The sequence below is a fragment of the Aristolochia californica genome, unplaced genomic scaffold, assembly GCF_029961685.1.
Source record: "Aristolochia californica isolate CCGP_79_NKW_82.1479 unplaced genomic scaffold, dmAriCali1.0.hap1 SCAF_8, whole genome shotgun sequence".
NCBI lineage: Eukaryota > Viridiplantae > Streptophyta > Magnoliopsida > Piperales > Aristolochiaceae > Aristolochia > Aristolochia californica.
Window position 1 is genome coordinate 5,240,629 of NW_027182279.1, and position 15,872 is coordinate 5,256,500.

The 15,872-nt window shown below is 38.6% G+C and overlaps 1 protein-coding gene across 2 annotated transcripts; it reads right to left on the reverse strand.

Moving 5' to 3' along the window:
- Positions 1 to 66: 66 nt before the first annotated feature.
- On the reverse strand, positions 67 to 14,332 carry LOC137939205 (uncharacterized). 2 transcript variants are annotated; one of them, XM_068784429.1, is made up of 7 exons: positions 12,688 to 14,330; positions 12,444 to 12,562; positions 6,595 to 7,233; positions 6,160 to 6,466; positions 5,161 to 5,326; positions 581 to 683; positions 67 to 427 (listed from the first exon to the last, which is right to left on the reverse strand). In XM_068784429.1, exons 1-7 carry the CDS (start codon positions 13,846 to 13,848, stop codon positions 310 to 312), a joined length of 2,613 nt encoding a protein of 870 aa, XP_068640530.1. In that variant the 5' UTR covers positions 13,849 to 14,330; the 3' UTR covers positions 67 to 309. The 2 variants fall into 2 exon arrangements, with proteins under 2 accessions (XP_068640530.1, XP_068640531.1); XM_068784430.1 differs by lacking the exon at positions 5,161 to 5,326 and having other exon boundaries at positions 12,688 to 14,332.
- Positions 14,333 to 15,872: the final 1,540 nt, after the last annotated feature.

Sequence of the window (15,872 nt, forward strand, 5' to 3'; positions counted from 1 at the left end):
CAACCAGATCTGGAGTCTCTCGTTCTGAAATTCTAAAAATAAATATTAAAAAAGGTAAGTCCATATTCTGCCTGAGCAAAATGAGTGTTTGGATAGTTCCGCCATTGAATCATCAAAGTTAAGACTGGGTATTTTATTGAGCAAGAATGATGAATTGCAAGGTGCCGTTTGTTATTCTAGTCGTACAAAGAAATTTAACCCAAAAGAATTAGAAACAACAGAGAAGTAATAGAACTTGGAGGCCAAATTATCATCCTCTTGGTTGTCTCTAACATCATCAACTCTCTTTTCCTTTTCTTGCTTTTCTATTTACAGTATGGAGTAAGCTCGGATCACCTCAATAATGGGTGCACGGCACAGTGGACACTTGCCATCTCCTCGAACCAATTCATTTGCACATCTGGAACAAGTACACATGTGCCCACATCTGCACATGAGAACAGGGATTTAGCTCAAGAAAAAAGTACACAATTGTAGAGTTGCTACAAGGAGAGGCCTGCGACCAAAGCAAAACACCTGCGAAGGAGAAGGAGCAAAAGAATAACAGAGAATCAATGTGAGAACAAATTAAAAATCAAACCTGTACAACAGAGAATCAATGTGATTGTCACAGCAAACACAACAGTTCCCTTTTCTAACGTGAGCCCATTTTGATCCATCCTCCGATGACTCTTCCCCAACACCTGCGACAAATTAGCATATTTAAATGGTTTAGGATTTAGGGTGAAGTGATGCATTAATGTTTTCCCTGTAAGAAACAAAATGATTCATTAATAAACAAATGGAAACAACGAATATAAAGATTTTCCAGAAAAAGGTCAATCAGCTGCAACTGTCAACCAACATATTGAAATCCACTTGACTTTAAAGAACTCAAGTATCAGAAAATTTATGGTCATATATACCAGCACACATCCGTCACAAACTCTTAAGTATCAGAATCACACACACCAAAACAGGCCTCAACTTTACAAATACACTTTTACATGCTTGCAGCCTTTGCAAAATCGCCCTCCTGGAAGCTTGCTACACTTCGCCAAATAGCAAAAGAATCCAATCAAGCCAAAAATACATTGTTTCCTTGCTAATGAACACCAGTTGATTCAAATTCCCAAATTTTGCAGCCTGTGCCAATCCTCACCCATGATATCACCGCCCATATCTTCATTGATCTCTGCAAGGATTCATAGTCCTCATTGTTTTACTTTCAGATCTTGAGGCTCCATTGAGGGCTTCCATCCTCTTTAGAGCAACAATGGAGCCATAAGAAGATTAGAGCCTTTGTAACCACTTTCTTAAGAAGCTCTACCTCCTTAAAGCAAAAATACGGAGCAAGAGACAAGAGCTCTCTTGTAAGGTTTGTTGAAGTCTAGGGTTTAATCCATGGATAACTTTGTTTGAAGAAGAAGAAAAAAGGAAGAAGATAAAAGAAGATGAGAAGGAGAAGGCAAAAGAGAGAAATTTTAAGGGTTAAGAGAGAGCACGTGAATGAGCTCCTCCCCCTCTGTTTCTTATTTATATAGGTGGGGCATGGATGTCCTAATATATAAGAATCAAAAAGAATACTTAAACTAACCACTGATTACAGCTTATGCCACTCACTCTAATAATTATATAGAATACCACTCAAACTACTTCAACAGTTAATGAGCATGAAGGTAGCACAGTCCCTAGAATCCAAACTATTGACACAAGAGGAAGAATCAGGAGAATTTTACCCCTTTGGAAATGTTGACAAGGATATTTTAAAAGACCAGATTGAAAGCAATGGACTGGGTAAATTGAATAAGGAAGCTGAAGTTGACACTAAGTTTCAAATGTTATAGCCTCAACCCACAAAATGAGAAAAAGTATCACCTCTATCCATGTCAACAGGGTTGCACGATCTACAAGAATGAGATTACTAACACTTTTTATAATTAGACCTTTTAAAAAAAAACACATTTATTAGACTTTTGCCATTTTTCTCACGGTACATAGATGATCTAAATGATTATGAGATGTGTATCAGGAAAGTAAATAAGAACAGGTTTATCATCTGAGTGACTATGGAGACAAGTATCAGGAAGGAATAGAAAGGAAATATGTATCAGGAAAGTAAATCTTATAGAAAGGATACATGCATCAGAAAGCAAGCCTTATAGAAGGGAATCGGTTGCTCCAAAAAGACCACCGCCCCTTCCCTGCTTTCCTTCTATTTGGACCCTCTGATATTCCCTTTCAATCAAATATCCGTCTATGGAGAGTTATAACCTGGAAGCAGATGCAAAAGCAATCTAAGAGTGGGATTCCATAAGGTTTTTAGGTCCATTTCAGGGATGATACTTGAAATAGGCTAGGTCCTTTTCTATGTTAGCAATCTCCAACCTAGTTCAGAATTGTTAGGACCAGCATGCCTCCACAGATATTTCTGTGGCCAGCAAGTGTATTAGAGCTTACATTCAGGCAGGCCCTCTATAATTCTGAGGCTTCAGGGTCTGCTTTCTATATCCTCAAAAGATGAAGAAAGGACAAGCCAAATTCGCTGGTTAGTACACAATGGCTTCCATGTCCAAATGTCTCTCAGATAACCCAAACAGCATTGCCAGTTAAGCTCAACACCTGCTGCCATTTACCAGACATAATTGCTGAATCTTCACTTATGGTTGCCGACTGCTGCCATTTACCACTGAATCTTTATTCATGGATGCCACCCAAGAAAGAGGTTTCACATGTGATTGCCTCACAAGAGAGAGATTCAAGTCAATAACCCTCCACTGGAGATTCTGATGCCTAATAGAAGAATAAGTGAATCGTACTTTCTTCCCTAAGGCAAATAACTCCCCCCTGCAGAGTCGTTATGCATGTTAACAGACTATGTAACTCATATTGTTCATATTCTCTTCCATCTTCTTAGTTTCTCTGTTCAAGAGGCAGCTTCAGCAATTCAAAGTTACCTCTGCATTACAGTCGTACTTGAAGATCCACTGGGCTGACACATCTTGCTCCCTGATTCTCTCTAACAATTCACCTCAAGTCAAATTGCAACTGTAGCTCTTGGTTCATTCATGCTCCAGGGGTTTTCTTAGCCATTTTTTTAAGTGTGAATTTCATCAAAAGAGAGAATATGCAAGGAGCTTGTTATGGTCCTGGGTTAAGTACCTATATCTTCCGCTCTTAACAGGCCGGTCTTTTGGGTAGCATTGGCTAGGTGCTTAACATTTGGTATCAGAGCAGGCGCTACGTCCCGACTTCGAATCCCCTGGCATGACACCGGCAAAGATTATGAGATCCCTCCACCGATGAGCGTTGTTGTGTTATTGCCGCCGTGGTCATCGGCTTGGGAGGGCGGGGTGTACTGTTATGGTCCTGGGTTAAGTACCTATGTCTTCCACTCCTAACAGGCCAGTCTTTTGGGTAGTATTAGCTAGGTGCTTAACATTTGGTATCAAAGCAGGCGCTACGTCCTGACTTCGAATTCCCGCGATTACACGGCGCAGGTGGACCACACGCCCCTGGCGTGACGCCGGCAGGGATTATGAGATCCCTCCACCGGCAAGCGTTGTTGTGTTATTGCCGCCGTGGTCGTCGGCTTGGGATGGCAGGGTGTACTGTTATGGTCCTGGGTTAAGTACATATGTCTTCCACTCCTAACAAACCGGTCTTTTGGGTAGTATTGGCTAGGTCCTTAACAGAGCTAGCAAAGCTATTCATCATAAAAAAGGAATCAAACCCTTGGTTTAGTCAGACCCTCTTGAAAATATATATATATATCCTCTCCCGCTTGGAGAAAAATTCACATGCACAAAAAGATTCAAGTGTGACATGCCCCTTAACAATTTCTTAGCAACATATGCCAAGGATAGCCAACTCAACCAGAGAAGCCTTTAGCGAGGTAGTGTAACTTGTCAACGCCTTGACATGGGTGACACTAAAGTAATTCTGCTCTCCTCCTTGCATTTTTTCTGTTGTTATTCTTTGCAGCAATAAGCCCCATCATATTTTGTCTCTGTTTATCCACCCTCAACAAAATGCATCAGTCTAGGGAAGGCAAACAGCAATCTCTGAAATTAACCTGCTTTTTCAGATTTCCTCATTCAATGTCATTGCGGCCCATTCTTTCAGCTGGAAACATCCTCTGTAAGTTGGCTATGACTGCACTCTAGGGGTAGCTGACCTTCAACAACTCTTCCAGCTCCTGCGGATGCTTTAAATAGTAGACACTCCATTCTAAGGCAGTCAAGCATTTAAAAGACCTTCCATCCTTCACTACCTAAATCATGCCCATGTTTTGCAAGCTCACTCACATTCAAAAGATCATTTCACTTCATTCTTTCTCTTCAGAATCTCCAGCATTAGATTACTCAAATTAAACTTTGGGAGCAATTCTATGGGGAATCCAGGAGCTGCTTGACCTGGATTTGTAATTGGTTACAGTGCTGAGTAAGCTACTTGTGCTCTCCTTCATTTTGTTGAACTGTTCAATAAGCATATATTTTTGTTATTGTAGGAGCCTTCATTTTGTTAAGCTGTTCAATAAGCAAATATTTTTTTTATTGTAGGGCTCTGGGATTGAAGAGCATTCCCATCCTCTCCACCCAAGAAATTGAACCACTCATTTGAGGAGATTTTTGTCCATTGTAATTCTCCTAATCCCTGGGCAACAAACTTTGGACACTGTTAACAATTGAGTTGAAACCTGAGCTAAAGACATATTTCTTGTCAGCAAGTTATCATGGATAGCATTCTTCCCCTATGAGTTCATGGTCTACACAATAAGATTAACTACACACTATAGGAAAAAATTCATGCTGACATTTGATTTGAGATACTTTGACAAAAATAGGTAAGCATCTATTCTAGGTCGCATAAGAATGACAAGCACACCAAAACATAATTTGGTGAAAATACCTAATAAATAGCATAGGAATAGAAATAAGATTGGGATTCATGAAACTAAATCCAGATAAATTGCATCTAGGAAGTTTGACTTTCTTTTTGCAGTCCATACCAATAGACAACAAAGAAGTAAAAACAATACTCTCTTGAGGATGACAACCACAATAGTAAAAAATAAAATTGTGCTCATTCCAAAAACCATTCATCTATGGAAGCAGAAAAATACTGCTTAAAGTTCACTTTTTTAATAAATGAACCTTTAAATGCTGAAAATGTACTGACCTCGTCCCCCTGAAGAGCGATTTAAAGCAGCAGAAACTTCCTGTTTTACTGAACGCTGCAACTCAAGCTGCATGTCCATGCAGGCTTCTAACATTTGCTGCATATGGCTCATACCTTGCTGAAGCTTGGCCATGTCTGCTTTCAGGTCATTAATAATCTCCCATTCCTGGATCAAGTTGCAGTTTCCCTCCTATTAGTTATGACTCCTACAGCCAAAACAGTCTATAGACCATACACTCAATGTCACCCCAAAAACCCACAAATGTTGGATGTCAGCAACCCAATTGGTTTAAAATATTAGACAAGGTGACAACATGTGCTGTAAGAAAACACACACTCTTAGAATAAGATCATGATAAAGAGTACAATATGTAGAGCACCACTAATGTCCCATACAGCAAGATATAGGAGCAACTCTGGCAAGAGAGTAAGACAAACCAGCAGGCTCACTCTAAAGATCGTGTTAGTTCTTCACACATATTGCAGCAACATGAACCCATGGATGCACGCACACCCACACAATAGAGAAAATATGTAAAAGAGAACAGTGGAGAAGGAAGAGAGAGAAAGTAAGCAGGGAAAATGTAACGGTTATTTGGCTCAAGGAGCATTTACTAGTAACCTACTTTGTTCCATTAACTTTTCACCAGTGGAATAAAATCTTTCTTATAACCATACCAATGGAGTAAATGCAATCATTGATGTTGATCAGTAAAAACAAAACTGTAATAAGAGAAAAATAAAGCAGGAAAAATTATACGAGAACCTTATATCAACTGATATGGTTCAGAAAAATGACCAATATGCAGCTAAGTTCTCAGTGAATACACCCACACACAATTCCAAAACTGAGAACAGTTGTACCCAAGTGGCATCCCAATTGTAGTCAAACAATGACCATGCTGCAATAAGGCCAAAGACTCCATTTAAATCCATCACCTGGTAAGAAGATTCATGAGCAACAGCAAATTATATGAGAACAAAAAAAAGAATACCCACAATTTCAGAACGGTGCATTCCATGCCTCGGCCAAGTACTTTGATGAATGTCCTGATGCCAAAGTGGCTGAGGTGGTGGGACAGGTGGAGATGGCAGAACAAGTGGTGGTCTAGTAACAGCGTCAGATTGCTCATCATTCTGATCATCTCTCTGCCGGCCCTGATTCGGCACGGTGGCTACAGGGGTAGGCATTGCCCTATGCAGATCCCAGTCATAAGGTGAACGCCCCTGCCTCTGCACATACGACTGTATCAATTGATCTAAACTTTCTCGAAAACTACTTCTCAGCAGATTAGAAACACTCCGCCTGCACAATAAGGAAACATCCCACAGTGAAAAAAAATATCAAAGCAAATAAATAAATTGTAGCAATTAAAACTAAAGAATAACAACATCACAGAAGATTCTTTATCTACATAAAAATTTAATAAGTACCTGCTGACAAGCTCTCTGAGCTCCATACTGTACACATTGTCATCATCAGGAGGGTGGAATCTATTGACCCTTCTAACTGGAATTGCCCTTCTTGTTCTTGCAGAACCAGATGGGCCAGCAACTTGCCAATTATCTATAGCTTCTTGAGGAATGTCGGCGTGCCAGTGTTCCTGTCCTTCATCATGATTGCTAACATCTCCAACCTCGCCACGTTCCAGAGATTCCCCCGGCCAAACCTGGGCTCCACTATCCTCCCAGTTGCTACCATCATTATCTGAATGGTCATTTTGCCACTCATTTAATGTAACCTCTGTAGATTGTTGCCAGTCTCTTTGCTCATCTGTGACTTCTCGCTGCCTACTAACACCTTGCAAACTAGAATCTTGCCAATTAATCCTATCACTGGGTGTGTTAGTGTGACTCTCCAGTTCCCTTGTATTTTCATCCATGGAGACTTGAGACACATCAGTCCCTTGGGTCCTAGGAGGAGCTTGTTCATGGTCTTCAGTGGATCTTTCAGTCAAACTTGATGAGGATTGATCATTTCTAGGGCCACCAAGATTAGGATTACTGGAAGTATCAGATTGGCTGCTTACTTGACCTCTAACAATATTCTCTAATCTGAAACGGAATCCCTCCCTGGTGGTAGCAAAAAGCATTAATCATTTATGAACTCAACAATAATCTAATCCTCAGACTGTAAATTCACTCAAGCAGCCAGAGAACATTTGGAAGCATCTAAAAAGGACAATCTAAAGCAAATTAGACACAAACAAGAACAGACATAAACACTGCAAAGGCACATGCACACACACACACACACACACCAACAAAAAAAGGCCATGGCTGAATGTGTAGGGACCAACTTGTGTTAAAATTCTTTATATTTTCTTTGCTTTTTCACTTTTGTAAGCTCTTCAATTTTTCTGTTAATTATACATACTACACCTAATACCCCTGGTACAACTTGAATCCAAGACCTAAAACTAGAAAGCAGCATATGTAGCCATTGAGCAAAAGGCCCAATTATTGATGAGATCCTCATTTCATTCTCAACACAATAATTTTAGCTAATATATTCTGTTGAACTGTTCTAGTTGAAAGTTTCAATATATATATTTGAGAAAAGAGTAACTTTATTAAGCCCAGAGGCTAAAAATATAAAGAGAAGTGCCTAACAACAAGGCATTGTAGGGAAACCCCTTCTTTAATAATATCGAAAAACTATGATTTAACAGGTTGACGACATGTGAGACATGTTAATGGGATTCAATTGAAGTAACATCTTAAAAAAAGATTAAGAATAAAAAAACAAATCACTAGTTGAAACCAGATTTTTTTTCTCACCATCCTATCAGGCACAAGCACGTTCCAAGGATTTGGAGAAGAGGCGGTATGTGGAAATAATCACCCTTTTTCAAAGGTCATTTTTTCAGCTCTAAGTCTCAAGAGCAATTTAGCTTAAAGGGCTCAATTCACAATTTTGATGCTCCTAATACCGAGTCCAGCAGTGCTTTAGGAGACCAACATCACCCCACTTGACCAAAGTGAACTTAAGTTCATTACTTGCCTCCATGCCTTGTTTTTCTGAAAAATCATATACAAATGAGATACAAAATTCGGCTTGGGCCCTTCGATCTATGATTAAACTTTTCAGTTGAAAGAATTTCTTCATATAATTAAAATTATAAAAAAATCTGACAAAAATTAAAAGGAGCCTTGCAGATATTAGTTATTAACCACTCAAATAATGACATGTCCATGTAATTGTTGCATTACTTCAGGAGGCATCCTATAAGCAATACGAATGAAAGAAAAGGTGAGCAATAGTTAATGGTCCTAATGTAGAGAGCAAAAAGTCAACGATTCCTCTTCATTTAATCCCCGACGGAACAGGAGCAGTACTATTATCTGGGAGCACTCAGTTCATAAGCTGATTTGGAAGCCCAGTAATAATGATCGATTCACTGTCACTTCGGCTTATTCTTATATCAGAAAGCAAGACTACAGTACTCATGAGCACAAGGCGAATCTGGCTTGGAAACTCTCAGCGCCAAGCAAAATCAAATTCTTCGTGTAGTAAGTCATCAGAAAACAGATTCTTACTTCAAACAACCTTCATAGAAGAGGCTTCACTGCCCCTGATCTTTCTTGTCCCCTTTCCAGTGAGTGCGAAGAGACAGTCCAGCATGTCCTCTTACATAGTGGATTTTCGTGGCAAGTTTGGATGAAGATCTTTCAAAAAATCGGACTCCAACTGGGGCTACATCAGGACCTTTTTAGCCCCTTTGAGATTGTTCGAGGGATTCTCCTTCCTCGGCTAGGCAAGTTAATTCTTTCGACATATCTTGCAAATGTTCCATGATGCATTTGGCTTGAGCGGAACAATCGAAGATTCAACTCCAAAGCTAGCACCCCAGACAACACAGCTTCTCATGTCGTCGGCCTCATCTCGAGCTGGCTTCATACAAATAAGGATTTTGCCACTCTATCGGGGGTTTCCCTTCGGGAAAATTGGAATTCGATCTCTCATACATCTGGCCCCAGCTGAGCTACAAGAATAGCTATCTGGATTTTGATGGTAGTGCTATTGGATGTCCTGGTCCAGCAGGAGCAGGTGGTGTGTTCAGAGGTCACAATGGAGACCCTATTCTTTCTTATGCTGGTCCAGTGGGCATTGTCGATTCTAATACTGCTGAAGTTAGTGCTATGTTGTTCGGCCTCCAAATCTTCAGGGATCGTCTCCATGACAAGTTAATCATTGAAGGCAACTCGAAGACGGTTATTAGTTGGTGTTCCAAGGACAACTTCCTCCCTTGGTGCCACTGGCCCATCACTGATAGTATTGCTGATATTGCATCTTCTACACATTGTCATTGGAATCTCATTCCTAGACCAACCAACTCTTTGGCTGATAAATTAGCAAAATTCGGAACTTCCCAGTAATCTCTCATTGTTTGGGAAGACTTCCCTCCCTTGTAACATGCTCTCTTGGGCTTTTGCCTTAATAAAAATCAACATCATTTCAAAAAAAAAAAAAAAATAGTCCTAATCTATTAGGAATACAGAGACAGAGAAATCATCTCTATGTAATCTCGATCTTACTAACAACTGAGGCAAGACAAGATAAAAAGGTTAGAAAATAACTAAGAAAGCCAGAAAGTGTATATTTAATCAAAGTTGTTCTATGTTCCCCTTTTGGTTTCGATTTTCTACCAAAATAGTATCCGGTGACTTGGGCCTTTGGCTCAATGGCCATATGGGGGAGAATCTAGTGTGAAGTCTTGGGTTTTAAGTCTCACCATGGGTAAAGGGGGAGTTTGCATGTGTAATCAGCTTTCAAAAGAAGAGTAGAATTTGATCGTGAAGGCCAAACAAATTATTTATGAGAGCCTCTTTATTTTGTTGATTCTGTGGAAGCTGAAATCAAGACAATCTTGTATGGCTTTTGTTTGTTCAGTAGTTTTTTCCATACTGGCATTATAATGAAAGCAACTCAAAAATAAGGTTAACACAAAGTATGTTACAAAGTATTTTATAACCAGCAAAAGCGAAAATGAGAGGTCAATCCAGGGTTATTTATTATCTTCACCAAATGTGCTATTTTATAGTGTTAGCACTTGGAAGTTCAACCAACAGCTGGGTCATTTGAACTTAACTCAAATTTAAGGTTTAGTTAGAAACATCATGACACCACCACATTGGACAAACTCCACAGAAAGTGAAATGATGCCCTTCCCAAAAGATTTTCATTTCTTTTTATTTTATAATTAAAAGAGAAGAATTTACATTTTTAGATTAAGTAGATTCTCCTCCTACTTTCCCTGTTAACTAGTACATAAATGATCCTCCTTTATGCCTTCTCCACTTCTTTGAGAAGATTCAAGAGTGTTCTTTCAGGGGGAGTCTAGTAATGTTTGTATTTTGTAATAGAGGAATTGCAGTCAAAATTGTGTAATAAGAGAAAACTGTACTCATTTTCATAGAACTCAGGGAGTCTAAAGTGAACCAGGAATCAACTTTTGCCTAATTCTGAGTTCTGCACAAGTCTCTCTCCTCCATTCTATTTCTTTCTTTTATCTTCTTTCTAAAATATTGAAGATGACACATGGCTGAGTGGCTTTTCGTAGTAAAGCAATCGAAGAGGCTGAAGACCTTTTTTTCTTTTTGGAAAAGATTGAAGACATTGTTGAGCTGCAATAATTTGAATTCAGAAGCCAGTTCATCAAATGTTTCTGTGTGCAAGGAGAATCCCCAGCATACTCCCAAATCTAATAAAATTGCCAAGGTAAAAATCATGTTCATGAGCCATCAATATTGCAGTAACAAGGTCGAATATAAAATACATATTTTGTGTATATGAGGTACTTCTAAAAGAAACTAGAGAATTTTTCACTCAGGAAAATTATGATCCTAAAAGATGTATTTAGTTATATGCCACTATGGAGCATAAAAAGAAGACTTACAGTGCAGTGACTGTTTCAGACATTCTGCCTTGATGTACTGCTCTTCTACCCTTTGATGAGAATTTCTCACAGGTATTTAATCATTTTGTACACTATTTTTTTTTATTTGATAGTCTGGCTAAAAACACCATAAGTCTCAAAGCAATCTGAGGTGAATTAGCAATGGCAGCCAAGATGAAGTCTTAGTGTTCTACATCAGTATTAAAATTTACTTGTACATGTTGAAAATTTCTGGAAAGGTAGACTGCCGATCCAAACTGTCTCATGAAACCCGAAAGTAGTCTAGCAGATCATTTTTCCTTCTGAATAAAGATCAGGCATTGAAAGAAATCTAGGAGAGGAAGGGAAGTAGACATACCAAAGAAATATGTAAAAGAAAAGATTTTCAAAATTTAAAACACTGATCAGATGTTTTTTTTTTTAAGTAGTGACACTGATCAGATGTTGCTGCTCAGTTAATAGTATTAGCATTTAAGTACTAGAAACGATATTTTTATGGAACACAACCAAAAGATGTAAATTAAGCCAACACAGTTACCAGATTAGAAAACATAACAAGAAGCAAAACAGAAAATGTGAAACATGGTGAAAGTAAATCATAGGAAATGTAAGCTAAGAAACAGATATGAAGCATGTGAGAACTTTTTATGAAGCATTGACCAAACAAAAATGACATTATGTAAAAATTATATGAACTAGACAGAAAAAAAAAAAAAAAAAGGACTAGGTTCTATGACAAATGACTGGAAAAAAAAACACCTGAATTTAATTCTTACCTAAAATAATTATCAAATAAAATCAACATAATTAATTAGATATAGTAGATTTCACTTAATTAAATAACTTTGAAATACTTGATTAAACAACTTCTCCAAACGGAACACTTCACTTTTTTCATTTTATCCTTTTACTCATCTCGTTAAGAAACATCTTACTTTTATTAAGTAAATAAAATTCATATTTTTATTTGTTTTCAAATAAATTCTTAATATATTTTTCAAAAATGATAAATTTCTAATCTATTTTAATAAAAATTTATTAAAACTTCGGAAATGTTTCTGAAACTTTTCCTTTTAATTTTAAGAATTTTCACAAAAAAAATTAGGAGAAGTTTCATTTTGGATTCCACACAAGTTTCAGGAGAAAAGAATTTCTTACCTCAATAAATAGTTTTTTTGTAATAGCTACCTCAATAAATAGTCACTTATCTATAAACTATAAAACAAACTTATCAAAGTCGTTACTTTGAAGAAAGCAATAATTAAAAGTCATTCAGCAAAGAAAAATATCGCCTAGGCATAAAACCACCTATATTTGTGGCAGCCCATTTAAACAGCATGCAAGACAATCGGCATGTTTAAAAAGGACAAAAAAGGAACTTACCTTAGACCAGAAACAGTGTGTCGCTGCCTTAACTGTCCAAGTTCCCTCGCAGCCATTGAAGGTGGTCTCTCATCCTCAATAGATGTTTCATTTCTTAAGAACCTACCTCTGAGCAGAGACTGAAAAGGAGATTTTACGATTGACATTAGCAATACATGCAGTGAAAATCATGTCAAGGTTAATTTCTGCATCAGTACAAGGGACATATGACAAGGATGAAAGACCGTAAGTAGCATCCACACACCTGAATCCGGTTCCGATGAGCGAAATCTGAAACAGCCCGATGCTCCAGCAAACCCTGAAGCTCCCGCTGTCTCTCCCTTTCAATCCTCACAAGCAAATCAAGGAGTGCCTGTCTCCCACGCAATCTCAGCCTCTCTCTTCGGATGTGCTCCGGTTGATTCTCGTCCTGGTCTCTCTCAACCTGTGCGTCCAAGGCAGCCCTTTCTTCCCCTCTACTAACCCGGGCATCGCTTTGCTGGCTAGCCATTTGTACCCACTCCCTGACAAGCCTCACTCTCTCCCTTTCTGTCTCGCCCAGCCATTCCGCCCTTTGACTGTCACTATTCCTCTGAGAAACCTGAGATGAATGATCACTACCTATACCATTCTCCCTCACCCACCCACGTACAATCTGCCTCACCCTTTCCCTCTCTCCATCACCAATATCAGGCGACTGCTCTCTGCTAGAGTTCTGGTCATCAACCCGTTCGTTTTGCGAACCCAATTGGGTCTGGGCCCAGAATTCATTCTCGCTCTCGCTTGCATCTTCAGAACCTACCCCTTGTGACCCATTAGCCGGGCTTTCAGTCACACTAGCTAGATTTATAGCGGCACCGCTGTTGTCATTGCTATTGTTATCGCCTGAATTGTGGCGGGCTATTGACCGGGCCCTGTCGCGCGCTCGACTGATCAGGTGCTCGTCCTCGAGCTCGCGCCACATTTGGAGAAGAGATGATGCTTGAGTCGAAGGGCGCTCAAGAGGCCCCTGCCGACGGGAAGTAGGAGACTGCGAGGACTCTCTTAGAAAAGAGGAGTCCAGCATTGAGACAGTGTGAAGGCCCGCCAAGGCCATGAGCTCCGACTCCCGGTTCCGCCGCTCCATGGTGGTAATCATCTCCTGCGCCTGCCTGGCAACCCAGCGGCTGAGAATACGGGAGTGCCTTCGCCGCGCGGCCGACGACTCGGCTAGATCATTGCCCTCGAGATCCGACCGGCGTCGACGTCGCACGAGCGGATCGGAGTCATCCTCATCCGTGCCCTCCGGGTCCCGCGCGGAGCTGCACGAGGTGAGAGACATACAATCGTCCAAATGCCCACGCATTAGCTCCTCCAGGCCGCGCCGGAACTCCGCTCGGACGTCATTAGTCTCCTGCTTCTGCTGCAACGGTTCAAAATCCGTCATGGCGCCCGTCCGATTAACCGAAACCGTGCAGCGCCAGTGAAATCCCTAAATGACGACAAACAGCGGCAACATCGGGAACTTTCCGCCCACGATGCTTTCGCATCAAAAAAAGCTAAAACAGATCGACGCAAAAACCAATATAAATCGAATTCAAACAGAAAACAAGTAATACAATCAAACTATCCTAAATGATCACAAAAACAAATAGAAACAGGGACTAGGGCAAGCCAAAAAGGAAGAGAGAACCCACATAGAAACAAACACAGGCTCAAAACAAATACAAAAAACCTGAGTTTCCTGAAAAGAAAGACACAAAATACAGAGAATCCTTTGGGATCGGAGTTGGGAAAAGCTAGAGAATTTCGAAGAAAAAGAATTCTGGGGGAGGGAGGAGGGCGGATTACAAATCCATAGACGCAATCTTTGAAATAAACTTTTTTTCCCAGGAGAAGCGACCGCGGACCGCCGCGTGGAGTTTGTCTTCTCGCTCCCATGATTGTTATCTTAATTTAGGCTTTAGGCTCATATCTCCCACAAATTAAGAGAATGTTACTTTCAAAGGAGTTTGTTCATTGATATTGACTTTGTTGAAAATTAATATGAAGGTTGAAAGGAAGAATTACGTTGATTGAAGGAAACCCTTTGCATTCTCACGTTATCGTTTTTTAATTAGGGGAAAAAATAAGCTTCTTGAAGTAGTTTTGACTTCACAGCTAAGTTGCTTTAATGCATGTAAGTTTTCAAAGGAAGGAACATTTAGAAATGGATTGGAATGAGGTTGGTGAAAGCAAAAGATTTTCATGTTTAATTTTTTATGCTAACGAATAATTATAGAATTTTTTTATAATCACAATATAATACAACCCATTACTCATTAATCTTTCTTTAATTCTTTTTAATGCCTTTAATAGATAAATAATTGTCATTTTTCTTTATCTTCTTCCATTGCCCCTCCTTTCCCCTTGAGAGATAGAAAGAGAGAGAAGTGATCTAATAGAGTACCCTAGTGCATAGCATTAAGTCCACTTGAATTTGAGTCACCCATTGACACAGGTGTTATTACAAGGGAATTTCCCTAAAATACCTATTTAAAATAAATTATTTTTAAAAACACCGACGTCATCAAAATATTTCTAAAACTACCCAACTTTGACTGGTCAAATACCTATGTGTGCAGTCAAAAGCGACACGTAAGCTTTGACTGCTTATGTGTCACCACATCATCAGTGCAATAAACAAGATCGACACGTCGTCTACCACGTTATTATTTTACCATGTCATCTGCCACATAAGTTGTCACGTCATTAAATTAAAAAATTAAATAATTTTAAAAAAAAATCAGATACATTTTTTATTTCCTAATATCTACAATATTGGACATTTATCTTTGGGAAAAGTAATAAATTTATTGTCTCGAAGCCAAAAATAGAAAAAACCAAAATTATTAATAATTTTGATTACTTAAAAGTAATTTGGTTTGTAAATTAATTATTTGACAAATAAAATTTTAAAGTTCTACTTAAAATCATGATAAATCTAATAAAAACCTATAGAAATGAAATTAATATGATTAATCATGTTAACATATTAATTATATATTATTAAATTATTTTCAAGCAAGTATTTTAAACTAAATCATCACTATTTATAAAGAGATGCTTTTTTTACTTGCATACAGAGAAAAAAATATTTATAAAATGAAATTTATTGGATAAATAATAAAAGGGTAAATTAATAAATATTTACAAAATATTAATATTTTTATTTATGTTACTTTTTTATAACATAATAAAATAGTAAAATAAATAATTAGTTATAATTACCACCCTTAGCGAATCGAGCCTACAGATTGAAAAGGGTTTAGCAAAGTCTATGAAGGTTAAAAAATTGAACAAAACAATAGACCAGATTCCGTCATTTTTAAAGATCGGAAAACGTCGATGCAATAAAACACTATTCATCCAACTGCCATGACTGATCTCATCACATTTGCAAGTTAGGCTAGTTGGGTTAATTGAATCAGA

Excerpts from the sequence above, each read along its gene's own strand:
- LOC137939205 (XM_068784429.1), bottom strand. The coding sequence starts at position 13,848 with ATGACGGATTTTGAACCGTTGCAGCAGAAGCAGGAGACTAATGACGTC. Across the intron at positions 5,327-6,159 it reads GAATGCACCGTTCTGAAATT|GAATGGGAGATTATTAATGA; the intron begins GTGGGTATTCTT and ends AACTTGATCCAG. Across the intron at positions 428-580 it reads ATTGATTCTCTGTTGTACAG|ATGTGGGCACATGTGTACTT; the intron begins GTTTGATTTTTA and ends TCTCATGTGCAG.